The sequence below is a fragment of the Bidens hawaiensis genome, unplaced genomic scaffold, assembly GCF_021521415.1.
Source record: "Bidens hawaiensis isolate Kalapana, Puna unplaced genomic scaffold, B.hawaiensis_p1.1 tig00017038_1, whole genome shotgun sequence".
In the NCBI taxonomy this organism is placed as follows: Eukaryota; Viridiplantae; Streptophyta; class Magnoliopsida; order Asterales; family Asteraceae; genus Bidens; species Bidens hawaiensis.
Window position 1 is genome coordinate 275754 of NW_027492578.1, and position 22002 is coordinate 297755.

At 41.5% G+C, this 22002-nt stretch overlaps 1 protein-coding gene across 1 annotated transcript; it reads left to right on the forward strand.

Annotated features, from left to right (window-relative positions):
- The first annotated feature begins 6366 nt into the window (after window positions 1-6366).
- LOC143552803 (uncharacterized) lies at window positions 6367-7248 on the forward strand. The gene has a single exon (XM_077042938.1). The coding sequence runs from the start codon at window positions 6367-6369 to the stop codon at window positions 7246-7248; it is 882 nt and encodes a 293-aa protein (XP_076899053.1).
- Window positions 7249-22002: the final 14754 nt, after the last annotated feature.

The window sequence follows — 22002 nt, forward strand, 5'->3', positions numbered from 1 at the left end:
AAAATATCCTATATATCATGTCTCTTTCATTTATAAATTTCCGGTCCTCTTCTGCATAAGTATATTTAATTAAAGAGTATTTTATTTAGTTTATGACCAGCGAATAATAATGCATTTGTTGGATAGTTAGTAAATTACACTTAACACAAGTTTTAGTTATAAATTTGCATAAAATGGAAAAAAAAACGATCTGAAAAATGGAAAAACAAAATAACCAGATTGAAACAAAAATCGACGGTTTGGTTTACGTTTTCGTAAAAATCAAACTTTCAGTTCGGTTTTGGTTTTGTGTGCATTTAAAACTAGAAAAACTAAACTGAACCATGCACACCCCTAGTTTCAATTTAGAATTGTAGTGAAAAGTATTTGGTGATCCCTGTCAAAGAGGAATTATGGAGAAGAGCAGAAATCTTTACCACATTAGAAAAGAGTTGTAAAACTGATACCTTATTTCCTTCTTAAAATGATTTTGAATAAAAGGCAAACTTTTGGCAACCCTCTTCGAATACATGAAATGAAAATGTCTTGGTTAGATAAAAACAACATATGGCAACATTACAAATGGTAATATTTTGCTTGTAGATGTCAACTAACAAAGAAGACACAAGAAACAAGGTCAGACTTACAAAGGTGGTTCCAATTAGTTTTTCAAATTAAGTTAACATGCATAGGTTTTGGTCCACTTCACTACTTAATATGCATGTTTTGCTTTATTGTTTTTTAAGTTTGAAAGGCTTGTAAGAACTTTCGCTATAACTATTGCTTGGTTACTCTATCGTCGTTAAACAATCCCTATTGTGCATAGACAATGCGTAAATAAGTTCTCTCTATGATGTAATTATGTAAATCCATATTTAACGCTCATTCACTCGACGTAACTCAACATCCTCATTGTGTCGTAACTGCAAATGCCCACACAATCCTAAAGGTTGCTCTCATACCACTTGTAATACTCCACCCATCACAACCATGATATTGTCTTGTTTGGCAATATCATGACTGTCACAAGCAAGGTGTTGCGGTGTGGTATCAAAGCAAATTGTGGCAAATTGTGGCAAATTGTGTGCCATTTGTGATGGTAGGCCAAACCTTATCTAGGATGATAAATCCTAGCTTAGGGGATGTCTGCAACAACTTAAGAGAATCTCACATCGATTCTAGAAACAAAGTTTTGTTGGGTTGAATTTAGTGCACTCTCTTACCATACATGACGTGTAATTAGATTTGTTTTATGTGTGCGCATATGTATGTAATGACTTGCCGGTTGCATGCGAGTGTATGTTCGAATTTTCAAACAAGTGCTTATGTTGTGACTTTAGGTGAGTGTGCACGCATTAAAACTTCACCATGAGTGTCTGATGAGTAAAGAGGAATGAGATGATGTTCATCAGGTGTAGAAACACGAGGTAGGGTTGTGTGTTTGAAAATTAGTAATCTATTTGTCAATGTTGTAGAGACGAAAAAAAGATGATATGTTAGATTAGACGAGAGTTTGGTCACTCAATATGTGAAACGAGGTAGGGTTGTGTGTTTGAAAATTAGTAATCTATCTGACGCTTTGGTCACTCAATATGTGAAACGAGGGTTCAGATTGAGCCTACTTCGAATCCCCACATTGGTCTAAGCCGAACGTAGGCTATACATATATATATGTTATTGACATAATGACATTTGAGATGAAATTGGTATTTGCAAGGAAAGATTTATGCAATATAGTGAAATACATTGGCCTATGGTGTTAGACACACGAGAAAAACTAAGTGGCTGACATATTTGTGATGTATATATTCTATAAAAGTAAAAGTTAACAAGAATTTTTGATTGGTTGATTTGTAGAACACTCCCTTCCTTACATAGTTTAGTTCAGTCTTGTCATAGCTTGCTATACGTTGAAGACAACCCACTCTCAATCATAATGTTCAACAATCTTGAGGTCCGAAAGTAGTTGACTTCTATACCAAGATTCTTGATTAACCATCTTCCACCATCAAACTTCCTAATGGTGGGTCTCTCTTGTTCACAGTAAGCCCAACACCAATAATCAAATCCAAACATGCTTCTTTTGTAACGTTAAATAAAGGAAAAAATTATATAAAATGAAAGATTCCCTTGTCATGAAATGGGAAAAAATTATATTAAAAACTAACCAAAACGACGTTTTATCTAAACTAATATAAATTAGTAAGCTAAAACAAGTAAATAAAAATCTACATATTGGTGATTGAAAAGGAAATAAAGGTAGAAAATAAAGAGGAGTCAAAGAGAGTGAAGATGACTGAATTCTTTATCAGAACTATTTATTACATCAAAATCCTTTATAACAAAGGATGTGAATTTAATGTTTTGCCAGCAGGTTAGTCCATCATTTTCTCACAACTAATCAATTGTTTTTGGTACCTCTTGTTTGATAAAGTATTTTAACACATTTTAATTCAAATACTTACATTATTTCATTTTAAACTTCTTAAAATGTACATTTTGTACGAGTTTAAGCCAGTTTTCATATCCTAATATGATAATATCAGATAAAGACACACAATCCTATTTTGTGATAAGACTTAAAGTACACGTATATATAATATTAATAAGGTAACGGTTACAACCGACTTGCATCCGTCAGACGGTTTAAAATCTGATTAGGCGAATCAATCCTCTCACTACACATGTTATGATGCAAACAACTAGATTTATGTCAGCCGCATACGAACCAAGCTTTTCATTACACGTGTTAAAACGTGAATGTACAAAATTTATTTGGCGCTTAACTAGAAGTATGTGAATTTGTAACTATATATTTGGAATAACAACAAATCGAGCCCTCATTAAAACACATCATCATGTTTACGACTTCACGAGATAATGTAGGCCGGTTTGATTCAATCATAGCATGTTGCAGGCTCTTTTGGATTCGATCATTTTAGAAGCTGTTTTTTGAGGCTATACTAGATGACAAATAAATAAAAAGCTATACACATTTTTATAGGATCGGTTCAATGATTTTAGAGACCTAAATCAATATAAGGGGTTGTTTGGGATTCCTTATTTTCACCTCCTTATAACTTATAAGGAGAAGTCATAAGTTACAAATGTGTAACTTATCAACATTTCCTCTCACATAATAAGGAAATCCAAACACTTTTTTTTAACTTATCATAAGTCATAAGTTATGAGGAGTTAAAAATAAGAAATCCCAAACACCCCCTAAGATTTTATGGTCATTTCATAACAATTGTGAATAAAAACAAAAGAAAAGTACATATAACTAGTCTTGAACTCATAACCTATAGTTTAACAACACTCAAGTTTAACACAAAATCGATACATATTTTTTTTTTATTTTACTTAGCCCATTAAAATATATCTATATCTAATGTCTGATTTTTTTTTATTTGTTTTAATTTGAAGACCTTAAGTAAGTATAGGGCTAAAGCCTTTACTTATTTGCTTAGTTTCACTGACTTACGGGTCAGCCTGCATTTTTTACATTAAAATGGTACGAAAGTTTTGAAAGTGTTACTTTAAAAAATTTATTATAAATAACAATGCATCCAAAATATATTAGAGTAAAAGGAAACATTCTGTTTTATTAGAAACAAGGTTAAAACAGGTATATATCTGTCGGGCGACTTAAAATTTGTTTAGACGAATCGGCCTTCTCACTACACGTGTTAACAAGTAAACAGATATTCTTATCCCAATCTTACATGAGCCAAGTTTTTTACCGCACGTGCTAAAATATGATTATACGAAAGTTATTCGGCGTTTAACTAGAGGTATGCAAATCTATATAATTACTTATATATGGAATAATGACAAATTAGATCCTCATTAATCGCATCGTTACGTTTACGGCTTTACAAGATCACATAGATTTGATCCAATCCCAACATGTTGCAAGGTCTGACCTCGATCAGATTCCTTTTTAACTCTTTTTTAATGACCATAATATATGACAGATAATGAAAAAATAAATATTTTTATTAATAAAATGTTAAGAAAAGGGGGAAATGGTTAATTCAAAAAAAGTTTTATAAAAATTGTAAAGTTAGGATACATCTATATTACATTAGTGTGTTGTGAATTTAACAAAATTACAAATCAGAAGTACAAAACTATTAAATATATTAGAAAGTAGGATAAGGACGGAAGTCCATGTTCTATTTTGTTAGAAACATAGTTACAACTAACGTGCATCTTTCAGACCACTTAAAATTTATTCAGATGAATCAATCTTCCCACTACACATGTTAAAAAGAAAAAAGATAGATTTGTATCAACTCTATACGAGCCAAGCCGTTCAGTACATATGCTAAAACATGATTGTACAAAAAGTATTCGGCGCGTAACTGGAAGCATGTGAAACTATAACTACGAAATTGGAATAACGACAAATCGAATCCTCTTTAAACGCATCGTCATGGTTATAACTTTACAAGATCACGTAGATTTGATCCGAAAAGAACATGTTACAAGGTCTTATGAATCAGATCAAATTACCTTTTTAACACTATTTTCTTAAGACTATGATGACAAATAAAAATGACTAAGTATTTTCTATCAATAAAATGGTAAGAAAATATTGAAAGTGGTGTTTAAAAAAAGTAAACTATAAATTATAAAATTACAGTACCTCTGATACTATAGTAGTTGTGGATTTAACAAACTAACAAGAAAGGGAGGGCAAAATTCTTAATACTAGAAAGTAAAAGAAAAACGTGACTCAATATTCTAATTTGTTAGAAATACAGTTACAACTGACGTGTATCTGTTAGACGACTTAAAATCAGTTCAGACGAATCAATCTTCTCACTGCACATGTTGAAACGAAAATATATAGATTTACGTCAACCCTATACGAGCCAAGCTTTTCACTACACGTGTTAAAACATGAATGCACAAAATTTATTCGGCGCTTAATTGAAAGCATGCGGAACCATAATTACACATGTCAAATAACGACAAATTAAATCCTCATTAAAACACATCGTCACGCTTACGACTTTACAAGATCACGTAGATTTGATCCAACACAATATGTTGCAGGTCTTATGAATCCAATCAAATTATTTTTTTAATACTAACAAGAAAGGGAGTACAAAATTCTTAAAGATATTAAAAAGTAAAAAGAACGAAATTCTGTATTCCACGTTGTTAGAAATACAGTTACAATTGACGTGCATCTGTTAGACGACTTAAAATCCGATCAAACGAATCAATCTCCTCACTACACGTGTTAAAACGTAAACATATAGATTTACGTCAACCCTATACAAGCCAAGAATTTAACTACACGTGTAAAACGTGAATGCACAAAATTTATTCGGCGCTTAACTAAAAGCATGCAAATCCATAATTATACATGCCAAATAACGACAAATTAAATCCTCATTAAAGCACATCGTCACGTTTACGACTTTACAAGATCACGTAGATTTGATCCAACACAACATGTTGCGGGTCTTATGAATCCAATCAAATTATTTTTTTTAATACTAACAAGAAAGGGAGTACAAAATTCTTAAAAATATTAAAAAGTAAAAGAACGAAATTCTATATTCTATGTTGTTAGAAATACAGTTACAATTGACGTGCATCTATTAGACGACTTAAAATCCGTTCAGACGAATCAATCTCCTCACTACACTTGTTAAAACAAAAACATATAGATTTACGTCAGCCCTATCTGAGCAAAGATTTTCCCTACACGTGTTAAAACGTGAATGCACAAAATTTATTCGGCACTTAACTGAAAGCATGTGAATCTATAATTACACATGTCGAATAACGACAAATTAGATCCTCATTAAAACATATCGTCACATTTACGACTTTACAAGATCACATAGATTTGATCAAACACAACATGTTACAGGTCTTATGAATCAATCAAAACATTTTTTTTAATACTGTATTTTTTAAATTTTAAACCATAGTAGATTACAAAACTAAAAAAACTAGACAAATATTTTTATCAATAAAATGGTAAGAAATGGCTTAAAGGCATTTTAGAAAAAAAAATTGTTCTACAAATTATAAAATTACAACATATAATATTATAATTATAATATTATTAGAATATTGTGGTTTTTACAAGATTACAAAATAGAAGTACAAAATAATTATTAATAAATAGAATAGAAAGTAAAAGAAGCATAGAAGTCAATGTTCTATTTTGTTGAAGAAAAAGTTGGTGCAGGATAATAAATTACTCTCACCAGTCTCCACCATCCCACAAGTTATTATATATACACACACTGCAACATATCATAATGAAAGAATTTAATACTATTTAATTTATTTATATCATCTTCTTCTTCAACCTCAGCCTCACTTTCAAATGATCAAAACCACTTGCAAATTCAAACAATGAGGTGTAAGAAGCACCACACAGATCTCAGCAGCATCGTCGGCGTATGCGCCTCGTGTCTCCGTGAACGCTTATTTTATCTCGTGGCGGCTCATGAACAAGCTCAAACCCTAACCCTAGAAGACATTAATATTAATCCGGTGTTTCCTCGCTCGGTTTCACCTTACATCACTCGCCGGAGGACCGATAATCAAACCGCCACTGATGCCAATCGGAATCGGAATATTCTTCCGGATCGGAGATTCTTTAGCACGCCGCAGCTTGCGCCGGCCGCCGGAGATTATAATCTGCACATGAATAATATTAATAATAATAAGAAGAAGAAGAATAATTTGTTTCGATTCTCTTTGTTATCGAAGTTGTTTAGATCTAAGAAGCAAAAGGAGATTGGATCGGGTTCGGTTTCGGATCCTAGGGTTTCGGTTACAGGTGGTGAGAGTGCCACGTTAGCAATGTCATCGCCGTTTAGGTTACGGTCCGGCTGCGGCGGCCGGCGGAAGCAGTACTGTTCCGACCGAGGCATGTCGCCGGTGAGATACTCCGATTACGGCGGCGTAGAGGACGAGTTTTACGACGGATCTAGCGGTTACGAGACGTGCGAGTCGCGGAAACAGACGCCGTGGAGGACTCCGGCGAGGCGCGGCGGCAGCGGCGGCGGCGGTGGTGGACTTGTGAAGAATGTGTCTGGATTGAATTTCTGTTTGAGTCCGTTGGTGAGAGCGAGTCCTTGCCGGAATTGGAGTGTGAATGGGATGACGGCGGCGGACGGCGGCGGTGACGTCAGAGGTCCGGTGAAGGCTCACCTGGCGAACACCAAGTCATTCTGCGCCAACCGATCAAGAAAGCTTGCTGATTTTGGGAGATTTAATTCCAACCGTTAATTTGAGTGATGAACACAGTTGACTGGCTTAAAGTACGGTTTTGCCCTTGCCCTTGGTCTTTCTTCAAATTTCAAAGTAGCTGCTAGTGAAATATTCAAATATAAAATACCGAGAAATAAAAAAAAATGAAAAATGATTTTGTAAAGTTTTTTTTTTTTTTCTAGTTAAGAATGTGGAAATGATGAGTATACTTGTAATTACCAATATGGACATGAGTATACCTTATAATTACAAATTTGCCATTTTATTCTTCTGTCTATGTTGTTTGTGGGCCCCTCAGTGCAGGTTTTTTTTTTTTTTTTTTTTTTTTTTTTTGAATGTTAATGCCTTCCTCCTACTATTTACATTATACCACCATTGCCAGGAATCGAACCCTGGACCTCTCACCCAAAAGGCCAAAGCCTTTACCATCCCTCAGTGCAGGTGATGATTTATTGAGTCTCTATCTTTAAATTTGAATTATATTTTTTAAAAGTTTCTGAATGTTATAAAATATAGGTGATTATTTAAGAGGAAGCTTTTATGGCATTTTAGGCTGGTAGATATGAATTTGATGCAGTAATTGTGCATACAGCCGTTTTAATGTTTTATACCAAATAATTACAGATAATGCAGCCAGGCAGCCAGCAAGTATTAAACATGCAGTTTTTATTAGATTTGTATAAATGGAATTGGGTTGCTTTATAAATGATAATTAATATGCTAAACAATACTTAATGTAAATGTGATTTTGTCATGAATGCCCTTGGGTAATAAGTATTAAATTATTAATTAAGTCACTTGAATGATTGTTTTATTTATTTGTTTTTTAGTTTTACTGGCTACCCATGCTAGTTCTTTACCCAAATTGTCTAGATTGTTACTTCTAAGCGCTAACTCGTGAATGTGTGTAAGTGTGTTTGTTAGATTTTCTTTTGTTTAACATATTATGTAAATGGAGCTTCTAATATACACATTTAGTAGAGTGGGAAGAATGATGCAAGTTTAATTTCGTTAATTTTTCTTTGTAGTTTGCTTGTTAACTTAATTGTAAAGGTCTCTTATTATATTGTATGTTCGGCTTCTTGCAACTTGTAAAGTTATCACTTTTTTTTCAATTCTAATATATTTTGTCTTTAAAAGAAAGTTATCATAAATAAAATAAAAATCAAAGTATGATTCTAAATCAAGTAAAGAAAATAAGTCAGTAATGGTAAATAATGGTAGTGATAATTATGATATAACAAAATAAAAGAGGTTAATGCCTAATTGCCATGTCAGTTTAATTATATAAATAAAATAAAAAAGTCATCAAAATGTTACGTTGTTGACCAATCTTAATGGTATATTCAGTCTTCTCATAACTAAGGATACCTTAAATATACTCCATTAAAGTACAATGAGCCTTGAAGATATAACCGAGTTGATTTGAAGATGAGTAATTCAAGAAATTTCTTGAATTCAGTTTCTAGCAATCCTGAGAAGGTATTTGATTTATATAAAAGTTAATCTTTGTGATGTTGAAGCGGTTTAGTTGAGACATCATATATTCACATGAACAAACCACATAATGAATTAGATCTACCTCTCATATGATGAGTTTAAGACGGTTTAGCATAAGATCAATCAACTCACCATGGTTCAACACTTCAACCTTTAGAAAAGAAAAGGCAGTTTAAAAAACTTAAATAAAAAGTGAGTTTAGTTTTTTTGGAATGAGAACTATCATTAGAAACTACGAGCAACACGCTAGAGAACAAACAACAAAAACAAGAGTTACAACTAGAAATTGCATCAGTCTTTTCATAGAAGACTTTTTTTAAGAACCGTTTCTAATTCATATGTACCCTCAATGACTTAATTTCTATCACCGTCTTAGTAAGACAAGCCAGTCTAAGGAGATAGCCTCATTCCTAGTTTTCCAGTACACTAGCAGGCTGTAAGAATTATCACATAAAACGTCTTATTTCTTCTTTGACCCAAATTGATCACTTCGTGGATATGGATGGTCCCAACTCTTTCTCTTTATCCCTTTTACTAGCCCACACACTTTCGTTATTGCGTTACGCCCCTCCTCCATGCCACCTACTTTGAAACCCCGACGCGCTGTAGCCCTTGTTATCGCACCTATGTGGCATGCGAAACACCCTGGGCGATTGTGGACAACGTATAGCAAGCTTACAGTTAAAATCAAAAGTGTAATTATAAATGGATATTCTGACCAAAAGCCAATTGAATTAACGGTAACCTAGGACTTTCCTTATGGAAGCCATGGGTTGGAGTCTCACTTCGAGTAACTTGTTTCTGACTGAGCCATAGGGTTTTCACAATTGTGGGTTTTTTTCTAGATGAGTGGGTCAGGTCACCATCTACTCTTCAAGTCAGGTCTTTGCTGTTAAGAAATTAAACAAATGGCTCTTTCGTATTTGAAATATTTATAGGGTGCGTGGCGGACCCAACCAAACCAGTATGCGTGTAACAAGCACTAAAACATAGTCACGGTTATTCAATTTTGGTAGACATCACATGTTCACAAATAACAATCAATGCTTTCAACATTAAAAAACCCATTGAATGATTCACTGTGGATGGTGATGACACGTTCTAATATATTTTTTAGTCATTTATTTTTCATAATTATAAATCTAAATCAAATAATGCATGCATATAAATTGGTCCAATACACATTTCTGTTTCCATTGTACGCATTTAATCTGAAGAAACACTAATCGACCCCGGGCAGATTACGGATAATCTGGGGGTTAAATAGATGTTTCCCACGAGGGGTTAGACCCGGCAAAGATGGTTCTTCTGATAACCTGCAAAACAGACACCGTGAGCTCGTCACTGAGAAGGGGGGGGGGGGTACCTCCTTGTGACCACCCTCCGGCGTGAGAATCAGACTAGATTGCTCTTGAATATAAGTGTATATTAAGAGATTGCTAGAGCAGATATCAGGTATAAGATGTAAGATACAAGATAAGATTAGATGATCATACCATTTGGGGTCTTTATAGCCGAAGGTAGGTTTCCAAGAAGGTATAGCCGGCTGAATAGTATTCCTGTTCTACCAACTGTGGCCTACGCACGTGCCATGCTGGTAGTTGGTGGGTAGGCAGCGGCTGACAGTGACCAGGCCTGCTGTGTACTATTCCTTTTCCACCAACTGCCGGCTATGCACGTGGTATGACAGGAGTTGGTGAGTAGGCAGCGGCTAATAGTGACATACAGTACAAGAGCATGCTGCTCGCCATACTGTTGTCAATGAGCTGTCGTATCTCTGGTCAGATCTTTTGCCCATACCTCGTCAGGTACAGTACAAAAGATATTCCAGTATCGTACGGACTGGCTCATTTGGGCGGGAGTATTCCCCCTCCCGCCTTTGTGCGGGATTGTTCCCGGCTTTGCTCATTCCTTCAGGTGACTACTGAATTATTGAGAGCTAAGTGCCTTGTGCGTGTAGCCTTGCTGCGCGGGTGGCCTTCCCTGATGGCTTGTATCCGCAGCTGCGGGAACAGGCGGAGTACTTCACCATTGGGAGGCATTTCCTGCGGGAACAGCTTGCGTACTGCGCGTAAGGACGTCACGTCTCTGAGCATGGTGGGTCCTGCGGATCCAGTTGGTTTCTGCGCAGACGTCTCTCTTCAAGGTGAGTCCTGTGGGTCCAACTGGGCTCTGCTGGGACCTACCTCTTCAAGTCCCCCCCAGTCCAATGTTCTTCTCATGAGTGTTTAATAAGTGAGGTGAACTTTTGGACTTAAGCAAAGGGTTTTGGAAAAGGGTTTAGTTTTAAGGTTTTCCATGGGGATTCTTCCCGCGGAAGTCCTTATGTCACTTGCAGAAATTCCCGACTTTCCTGCTTGATCTTTGGGTATGATGCGGGTAGGTCTGTAACCTCCTCGCAAGTCAGGAGCATTGAGTCCCACTTGTGTGGATTCTCCATGAGGTTTTGGTAGTTTTGAACATAGTGATCAATTATGTTAAAACCACCAATTCCATCTTGGAGCTTCAAACAATGTAGTTCTCGACGTTCCCGCTATGCGGGGATGTTATTCCCGTTTCCGCAAGCATTGCCCAAAAGATCCTTCTTGGTTTCAATTCCCTGCGGAGCGCTAGGTATGTGAAGGGTTTTGCCTTGACACTGTACCCGCACTCGTCTTACGGTTACTTTACTTCCAAGGTATTCTTGGCGTCAATTCCCTGCGGGTGCTAAGTATGTGAAGGGTTTTGCCTTAACACTGTACCCGCACCCGTCTTATAGTTACTTGGTCGCCGAGGTATTCTTGGCTTCAATTCCCTGCAGGTGCTAAGTATGTGAAGGGTTTTGCCTTAACACTGTACTCGCACCTGTCTTACAGTTACTTGGTTGCCAAGGTAAGGGGTATTTTCCCGCTTACTTTTGAATCTTTTTGAATTTTTGAAATTCGAAGAGTTGGTGAAAGGATAAGAACAGTCCAAACTGTTGAAACGTCGTCCGACGATTTCTTCTGACTGTGTCAGGACGTGCAGGAAGTTATGGTGACGTGACAGTACATGGTCATTCCAGACGCTTTTTCAGGCGCGTGGGCGCGATTTTTCGGGCGCGTGGCCGCGAAATTAATGGCACGCGTCCTTTCAACAGCTGTTGCCAGCTTACTTTTTGCCACGTGTCATAGTTTCATTGCACCTGCGATTTCTCTCTCTTCCGCATTAAATTCATCGCATTGATTGCGATTAGTATATAAAGGGGGAGAGGGTCCTTTGTAATCCACACTTTCACTTTTCTCTTTATCTTCAAAACGATTTCCGGCGAATACTCACCTTTTCAGTCGAGCATTCTCTTGAAATCGTTCTCTTCTTTCATACCTGCAAGATGTCTTCTGCTCACGATCTTGAGGCTACAGCCCAGGAGGCTGGGGTGTACGCCGAGAACCCGTCATCCACGTCCGACAAGGATGACAAGAGTACTGCTGGCGAGTGCCAGTGTGCTCTGCCTGTCGATCTATATCAGTACATCGTCAGGAAGTTCATGCTCGAGTCTTTCGAGCCTGAGTTTCCTGAACCTCATCAGACGGTGTATGATGCCCCCAGAGGCAAGATCAGGGTATATGCCGCATTCTTTGTCTATGGGAATCTTAGGTTCCCCTTGACGAAGTTTGTGTACCGTGTTCTGGAGAGGCACGGTGTACACCTGACCGAGGTACACCCGATGGCGATCGCAAAGATTTGCCACTTCGAGTGGGTGTGCCGGATTCTGGGCGTTGAGCCCTTCGTCGACCGCCTGATGACCTTCTACTCTTGGAGGTGCATCCAGGGGTGGTATACTCTGATAACCCGGATCAAGGGTTTGAAGATTTGCGCAACCGAGCGCAGTCTTCGTTCATGGAAGCGGGAGTTCTTTTATATCTCCGCTCGCGCCATCCCCCTTGCCATGAAGTTTAAGAATGGGCAAGCACTCCCCAGCCTTCACGCCTCCAACTACCAGGAGGCGGAATGGTTCTCAAAGATTTCCCGAGTCTAATCTCCGGTTTACCGCTTTGCGGAGTCCGGGATGGTGATGCTCGGGATGAGCCGGGTGTGGAAGGATGCGGAGGCGCAAAAGATCCCGATCGTCCTTGAATACGGTTTGAACTCTGTCCCTTACGGTATGCTCTGTCTTCTTTGTTTATATAGGTTTGTCTTCTAACTGTTTTTCTTTTATTTCAGAGGGGAACGACTTGCAGTCGCTCCTGCATCCGCGGGAGGCTGATAGTCCCGCTCGGATGGGTACTCGTGCTCTAGATGAGAACGAGTTGCCCATCCTTGAACAGACGACGGATCGGTTCGTGGAGGTCTACCCGCCAGGCCACGAGATCCTGAGCGCCAGGCGGCCAGGTAAGGCGTTAGTCAACCCTCGACCCCTCAATGCTGAAACCTCTGCTGGAATTCCTCTAATCTTGTGTTCTGATGAGGAATCCGCAGATGGTCCTCCGTTGGTGCGGAAAAAGAAGGCTGCCGGCGGGAAGGGGAAGGCGAAGGTGGCCTCCACTGCCGATCCGGTGCCTCGGTCTGATTCAGAGACCGAGAGCGAGGAGGTGGCGGGGAACCCTGGTGGTAATAAGACCACTGCTCCGGAGGCTGTGACGACTGTCACCTCCGGAGAGCCCAGGATGACGACGGTGAGCGGCGTAAAGAGGCCGGCTCCATCTGGTTCGTCCCCGCCTGTTCGCACTTTTAGGCTCAAGAAAACCCGTAAGTACAAACTTCCTTTACTTTTAACTTCATAGCTTTCCATCATTATACTTATATCTTCTTTGTGCAGGCGTGGATGCTATCGCATTCCAGGGTGGAGCGGGGGAGGAGCACCTCCAGACCCATGACGGTAGGCTTGGTCAACCTACCTGAGGCGATGACCCAGGCGGCTGCGCCTGCTTCAGTTGGTTCAGTTGCTCACCCAGTTGAGCCAACTGTTCCAATTGTGATGACATCGCCGGCTGTCAGTGCCATATTTACTGAATCTTTCACTGAGCCAGCGGTGACTATTTCTGCGGGTACTTCCGCAGCGGCGACCACGGTTGTGAGTTCACCTCCGGTGAGTTCACCTCCGTTGGTTTCTACCGCGGCGGCCTCTATGCCTCCTCCGACGTCGGCAGCTACGGCCGACCCTTCAGGTATGCTTGGGGCTTCTCGCCAACCTCTGCCTCCTTCCCATCTGCCTGACCTCTTGGATGGATTTCCCTTGGGTTCAGGTGATGGGTTTGGCGGCTATCGGCCTGTTGTCGACCCTACAGGTGCGTAGGGTTCTTTTGGCCTTTTTATATATATATCTTTTCCTAACAGCTTTTTGTTTTTTCCAGTGTCGGATTCCAATGAAGTGTATGTTCCACGCTGGAACATCCGCCGAGGAACAACCCTTCGCACGCCTGTGGAGTGTGTGGAGTGGGCTCGTCACGCAGCTCCCAGTGGTGCGTTGGGGGAAGCAATGGCTAGCTACCAGGAGGGTAGGCTAACCAATGAGCTGCGGATTCTCCTGGCCCGGATGCAGCCGCGCGTCGAGCTGCTTTGTCGTGAAAACGACAAGTTAAAAGCAGCTCGCATCCAAGAAGTAGCTCAGGCGCGGGCCGTCCGGGAGGAGAACAAGAGGCTTACCGCAGTGGCTGCGGAAAAGGAGAAGGCCTTCAAGGCCCTCGAGGTTGAAGTTCAGGCTCGTCTCGAGGCCCGTTCCAAGGCTGCCCAAGCTGTTAACGAACAGCTTCGGCTGGCTAAGGAAACTGCACGGAACGCAACTGAGAGGGCCACCAAGGCTGAAGCTGTTGCTGAGCCTTTACGCCTCGAGAATGAGGAACTTAAAGCCAAACTAGAGGCGCTCCAACAGGCTCATGATGCCTTGGCGATGGAAGACGCCAAGAAGCTCCAAGAGATCTTGGACCAGAGGGGGGTGCTTGACCATACTGAGCGGAAGCTAAAGGGCGTTGAAGAGGCTGCGGCTAAAGAAGTGTTGCTTGCCAACCTTAACAAAAGTGAAGCCGAATGCGCCCGTAACCAAGCTCAAGCTGCCCTCCAGGGAGCTCTGGTTACCAAGGAATGGCTTCTTCGAGAAGCGTTGTCTCAGGTAAGCTTAGCTTCATAATGTCTTCACGCTTTTCTTTGTAAATAGAAAAGGTTTTGATACTTGTATATATATATATTTTTTTTGTAGGTTGTGCATCGAGTCTTCACGGACACATCATACGACGATGCCATGAGCGCAGCCCTCAACGCTTCTCATGAGGATGGGGAAAAGGCCGGCTTCCTGCTTGGTCTAGGGTTCGTTGAGAAAGGCATCCCGCCTTCCAACTTCCCTTTGTAGGATGTGGATACTGAAGCTGTTTATGACCAAGCAGTGAATCAGTATGCCGCCTTCCCGCATCCGGTGGTGGAGAAGGTGAACGAAGTTGCTGTAACACCCCGACCGATGGCGGATTATACATCGGGGCGCTACCAATTGTTTCATTACTCGTGACCCTATTCGGGCGTCAATATTTAATAAATACATTTCATTGCGCACGCGCAGAACACGCCATAAAGTAACATAAATCACATATCATAACTCATAATATTCAAATACATAACTTGTCTTGTTATATTTTAAACTAGGTCCAAAGTAAAAGAAAACATCCTACGTGTCCTCGAGTTTCCAAAAGCAGCTACAGCAAACCTGAACATGTGTTAAAATAAAACGTCAACACTTGCGTGTCGGTGAGAAATCAAGATTAATAGATATAAATAGATAATAACAAAGCACTGCGCGCAACATGTGTATAACTGGTGTTCAACATAGTGTGTAAACAGATTGTGATCAAGCCTAAATAGATCATAGCTCATAGTTCATAACGTGCTCCAAATCGAGCAAAAACAAATAATCATTCGTGTATGTGCAAAGAAACCAAGAAAATCGTAACGATAGGTCTCCCGTGTTCATCTAATGGATCCATGAAAACTTCGGAATAGGCCGATCAAAGCGGTTAATGATCCACACATACAAATATACAACACTAGTAAACGTCCATAACACATGGGTTTTGCGCACATAATTTCATAAACAAGTTTAAGACTCAAGTTGTACGAACACATGAACATCCCAAAACGTTAAAAATAAAAGGGGATTAGGTACGAGATTACTCACTTGTAAAAGATGCGTTGAAAGATAACGTAAGAACCAACTTTGAAACAAGCGAAAGTTAACCTATAAATAAGAGGTTATTGGTTTAACGATTGGTTTTTATGTCTTGAATATATGCAAGTCACTTAAACAAATTATATAATTACCGAGATTTCTGGGCAGAAAAGAAGAGAAGACGGATTGCAAAGAGGGGAGTGGAGGCGTCGCTGAAGATCTTCGGCAGAGAGTAAAGGAGAAAGATTTTGGGGAGTGTTTAAGTGTTTGAGTGCAGTGTTAATTGTCCAAGAAAATAGTTTTATTTATAGGAAAACCCTAGGGAACACATCCCTAAAAAAAGGGGAAAAAGATCTTATCAAATCAAAGCAAAAGATATCAAAAGCAAAAGATATGGTGGCAGCTGCAGGGGATGGGGAAGGCTGACAGGTTACTGTTCAAGACATGCAAAAGAAGATTTTAAAAGATTATGTCAGTTACTTTTTCTGACAACCAAGAGGGTTGGTAAGCAAGCTGCGCCGAAAGTGACCTTTCGGACAGATGTCAGATCTGGCCTACTGTGCCCATACCTTGGTAGGTATAGCACAGGAGATAAGATATTTCAAAAGCATACAGGCTGGCTTAAACTAGAGAAAAGACTAAAGTGTCTAGCGCGAGAAGGCTTGAGTGCGCGAGGGCGAAGGCAGACAGAACAAACCTTAGCGCGCTGCGGGAAGAACTACAAACCTTAGCGCGCCGCGGGAAGAACAACAATTCTTAGCGCGCCGCGGGAAGAACTACAATCCTTAGCGCGCCGCGGGAAGAACTACAATCCTTTGCGCGCCGCGGGAAGAACTACAATCCTTTGCGCGCCGCGGGAAGAACTACAATCCTTTGCGCGCCGCGGGAAGAACTACAAATCCTTAGCGCGCCGCGGGAAGAACTACAAATCCTTAGCGCGCCGTGGGAAGAACTACATTCCTTTGCGCGCCGCGGGAAGAGTTCGTCTCGCGTATCGCAGGAACAGCTGGTCTTCACGCAGGCTTCCTTGTAAGGAGTCTGGCGCGTGGAGCTGCGCAGACATCCTTAGGCGGGAAGAACCAAAGGACAAGCAAAGAGTTAAGAGAAAAAGGGGGGTTCAAGGCTTAAGGGTTAAGCAGAGGGGCGGGACGGCTACAAGAGAGAAACAGAGGCGGGACGGCGACAAGAGAGAAAAAGAGGCGGGACGGAAAGGAATTATTATTATTATCATTATTATTATTAGTAATATAAATATATATAAATATATGATAAAATTATAAAGATTATACTCAAATTTTAAATCTTAAAAACGGATTCGAAAACGGGTACCTGGGTCGGGTCGGATTGGGCAGATGTCACAGTCTCCCCTACTTTAGGAAATTTCGTCCCGAAATTTATCTCGAAGTAGGATGCGCAGAGAAAAGGTGCGGGTACTTGATCTTCATTTGATCTTCCCTTTCCCAAGTGAACTCGGCTCCGCGCTTGGACTCCCAGCGAACTTTGACAATAGGGATGCGACTGCGCTTGGTTTTCTTCACCTCGCGATCCATAATCTCAACAGGCTTCTCAACGAAATGCATAGACTCATCAACTTGAACTTCATCAAGTGGTATGTGGAGGTTCTCGTCAGCTAAACATTTCTTGAGATTGGATACATGAAACGTTGGATGCACATTGCTGAGCGCGGGCGGCAGGTCCAGTTTGTAGGCAACTTTTCCCACTCTCGCGAGAATCTTGGACGGACCAACATAACGAGGTGCAAGCTTACCTTTCTTCCCAAAGCGGACAACACCCTTCCAGGGCGACACTTTGAGGAGAACAAGATCACCAACTAGAAATTCGAGAGGCTTCCGCCTGCGATCTGCGTAACTCTTCTGTCGGCTTCTAGCAGTCAGCAGATGATCACGGACCTTGGCGATTTTATCGGTTGTCTCTTGAACTAGTTCGGGTCCTGTGATTTGAACTTCACCCACTTCGTTCCAACAAATCGGTGAGCGGCACTTTCGACCGTAAAGTGCTTCAAATGGTGCCATACCGATGCTGGAATGATAGCTGTTATTATAAGAGAACTCGATCAGAGGTAGGTGTGAATCCCAATTACCTCCAAAATCAAGAACACAAGATCGAATCATATCCTCAAGGGTTTGGATGGTTCGCTCAGACTGTCCGTCAGTCTGAGGATGATATGCAGTACTCATGTCCAAACGAGTTCCTAACGCAGATTGGAGAGATTTCCAAAAGCGAGATATAAAACGGCCGTCGCGATCGGATATGATGCTCAAGGGAGTACCATGACGGCAGACAATTTCTTTGACATAAAGATGCGCAAGCTGTTCAACACGGTAGGTTTCACGAATGGGCAGAAAGTGGGCAGACTTGGTCAGTCGATCCACTATTACCCAAATGCTATCATGTTTGCTTGCGGTCAAGGGTAACTTGGTGATAAAGTCCATTGCTATACATTCCCATTTCCACGTAGGAATTTCTGGTTGTTCGAGCAAACCAGATGGGCGTTGATGTTCAGCTTTTACCTTAGAACAAGTTAGGCATTTAGCTACGAACACAGCAGTATCCTTTTTCATACCGGGCCACCAAAAGGTAAGGCGCAAATCTTTGTACATTTTGTCAGCGCCAGGATGAATGGAATACCGAGTTTTGTGCGCTTCACTCAGTAAGTCAGTGCGAAGAATCTCATCATTGGGAATCCAGATGCGATTGAGATAACAGAGAATTCCATTCAGGTTAGGGACTAGATGTGCTTCCGCACCACACGCTAACTCGGCGCGTAGGTTACCTTGGCTGATCGATGCGCGCTGCGCGTCGCGAATGCGCGATTCAAGATTGCTTTGGATCGGCGCAAAGTGAAGCTGCGTGTGCGGCAAAATACAGTTGAGTTGACTGGGTTTACGGCTGAGCGCATCGGCTACCACATTAGCCTTTCCAGGGTGATACCGGATCTCACAATCGTAATCGCTGATGAGTTCGTTCCATTGGCGTTGTCTCATGTTAAGTTCCTTTTGATCAAAAATGTGCTGAAGGCTTTTATGGTCGGTGTAAATGATGCACTTAGTACCATAGAGGTAGTGTCTCCAGATTTTTAAGGCAAATACAACTGCACCAAGTTCGAGGTCGTGAGTCGTATAATTCTTTTCATGAATTTTGAGTTGCCTTGACGCGTAAGCGATAACCTTGCCTCGTTGCATAAGTACACAACCGAGACCTTGGTTGGAGGCATCACAATAAACGACAAGGTCGTCAGTACCCTCTGGTAACGTTAGAACAGGAGCTTCGCACAACTTTCGCTTGAGCGTTTGAAAGGCTTCTTCTTGCTTCGAGCCCCAAATATACGGTTTGCCTTTGCACGTTAATGCTGTTAAAGGCAAGGCGATTTTTGAGAAGTTCGAAATGAATCGTCGGTAGTAACCAGCTAAGCCCAAAAAGGAACGGATTTCGGTAGGAGTGGTCGGTGAAATCCAGTGCTTGATTGCTTCAATTTTGGATGGGTCGACATGAATACCCATCTTGTTTACAACATGACCAAGAAACTGTACTTCATCAGACCAAAACTCACACTTGGAGAGTTTGGCATAGAGTTGTTCGGTTCGAAGTTTTTGCAACACCAACAGAAGATGTTGTTCATGCATGGCCTTGGTTTTGGAATATATCAGTACGTCATCGATAAACACGATCACGAATTGGTCCAAGAAAGGCCTACACACCCGGTTCATTAGGTCCATGAAGACAGCGGGTGCGTTGGTTAAACCGAAGGGCATGACCAAGAATTCAAAATGACCGTAGCGGGTTCGAAAGGCAGTTTTGGGAATATCATCTTCGCGGATACGCAACTGGTGATAGCCAGAACGGAGATCGATTTTGGAGAAACAAGAGGCACCTTGGAGTTGGTCAAAGAGGTCGTCAATACGCGGTAAGGGATACCGGTTCTTAATGGTGAGCTTGTTCAGCTCGCGGTAATCGATACACATGCGAAACGAACCGTCTTTCTTTTTAACGAACAAAACCGGAGCGCCCCACGGCGAAGAGCTAGGGCGAATGAATCCTTTATCGGTCAACTCTTGAAGTTGACTTGCTAATTCTTGCATTTCAGAGGGTGCAAGTCGATAAGGAGATTTGGCTACGGGGGATGCACCAGGGACAAGATCAACACGAAACTCGACTTCCCGAGCGGGAGGTAAACCAGAAAGATCTTCGGGAAAGACTTCAGGAAAGTCGCGCACGATGGGGATTTCATGAAGTTTCTTCTTTCCTTCATCGGGTTTGACCACATGGGCTAAGAACGCGACACATTTCTTTCGTAAAAGTCTTCGGGCTTCAGTGCATGACATAAGTTTAAGGCCGTTAGATGGTTTCTCGCCGTAGATATGAAGATCTTGACCATTTTCCCGAGGAATGCGAATCAATTTCTTGGCGCAGATTACTTCGGCGCGATTTTGCGAGAGCCAGTCCATACCAATAATAACATCAAAACTTCCAAGAGGCATGGGAATGAGGTTAATTAGAAAATCGTGTTCATTAAGGTTAAGCGTGCAATCTTTGATCACGGAGTTTAATATAATTGTTTCACCGTTAGCCATTTCAACTGTAAAGTTTTCGTTTAAGTTTATTCGCGGTCGCGCAAGTTTTTGTTCAAATGCGCGAGAAATAAAACTCCTATCGGCGCCAGTATCAAAAAGTATAGATGCATATTGTCCGTTAAGTAAAAATGTACCATTAACCACGTCATTATTCGCTTGCGCTTGGTGCGCGGTTATATTAAAAGCTCGTCCGCGCGCCACTTGGTTTGAAATTTGGTTAACCGGATTAGCTTGTGTAATTTGTACTTGCAGTCTCGGGCACGCGTTCCGGAAATGACTGGGGTCACCGCAGTTATAGCACGACCTGGGTCGTGGATTATGGTATGTTGATTGTGGGTTTTGCGGGTAGGTTGGTGGTGTTTGCGCGATTGGGTTGGCGGGAAGGACTCTACAGTACTCAGCAGTGTGACCAATACGGCCACATTGGTTGCATTGTCGACACGGGGTTTGAGTTGGGTGATGAAGTTTACAGGTTGGGCAAAAGGGTTGGTTTCCTGTGTAAGGTTTCTTAGTTGACGGGGCAGGGAGTGCGGTATTGGTTAAGGCATAGTTATGGACTACAGGGGGTGTTGGGTAGGTTGACAGTGGGTTAGGAGCGTATACTGGAGGTTGGTAGGCGGGTTGCTGGACAATGAGCGGGTTGGTAAGCGCGCAGGCTTGATGATTGGGTTTGCGCCTGCGTTTGAGGTTGTTACGGTTTGAGGGTTCTGGCTTGGTTTCTGCTGGTTCTGGGACAGTCTTGGTGAGTTTGGTCTTCTCGGCTCCCCGCAGGAACAGGGTTCCTGCCCTGACATGGTTGTCGCTGAGCATAGCGGCCAACTCGATGGCGTCAGAGAGGGTTACTGGGTTCCTGGCCCATACAGAATCTTGAATTTCCATGGGGAGGCCCCCAAGAAACTTTTCGATGGCGCGGCGGGAAGGGGTAACTAGGTGCGGGACAAGCAAACTTAGTTCGTGAAAGCGCGTAGCGTACTCGCGCGCTTCGCCACTGTACTGTTTCAAGTTCCAAAATTCCTCCTCAAGGCGCTTTACTTCGTTGGGAGGGCAGAATTCTCGAGTCAAAAGATCCTTAAATTCCTTCCAGAGCATGCTAGAAGCAGCCTCTGCGCCACGCGCGTGAGCTACTCCGTTCCACCATGTAAGCGCCCTTGATTCCAGGACACTTGAGGCGTATAGGGTTCGTCGGTCTGGAGGGCAATGGGTATGGAGGAAGGTGTTCTCAATCTTCTCGAGCCATTGGAGCATTATGGTGGCTCCTTCGAGCCCTGTGAATTTCGGAGGGTTACCCGCATTAAAGGACTTAATATTGTATCCGGAGGGGTTGGTATTATTTTGATTTAAGGCTTGGGCTATTGCGGTGGCCATTTCCTGGGAACGACGCTGCATACGTCTGCGCGAGGCTTCTCTCCTCTGATGACGGCGAGCTGATATTGGAGGCATTTTATAAAAGTTTTAGTTTTTGTTATCTTGGTATGGGAAATCGTTTTAGCGCAAAGTATAACATTGTAAAGCTTGTTTCGCGGAGTTAAATGCTATCAAATTTTGAAGTAAAATATGAATTTAAATGCA

Coding starts and splice junctions, on each gene's coding strand:
- LOC143552803 (XM_077042938.1), top strand. CDS start 6,367: ATGAGGTGTAAGAAGCACCACACAGATCTCAGCAGCATCGTCGGCGTA.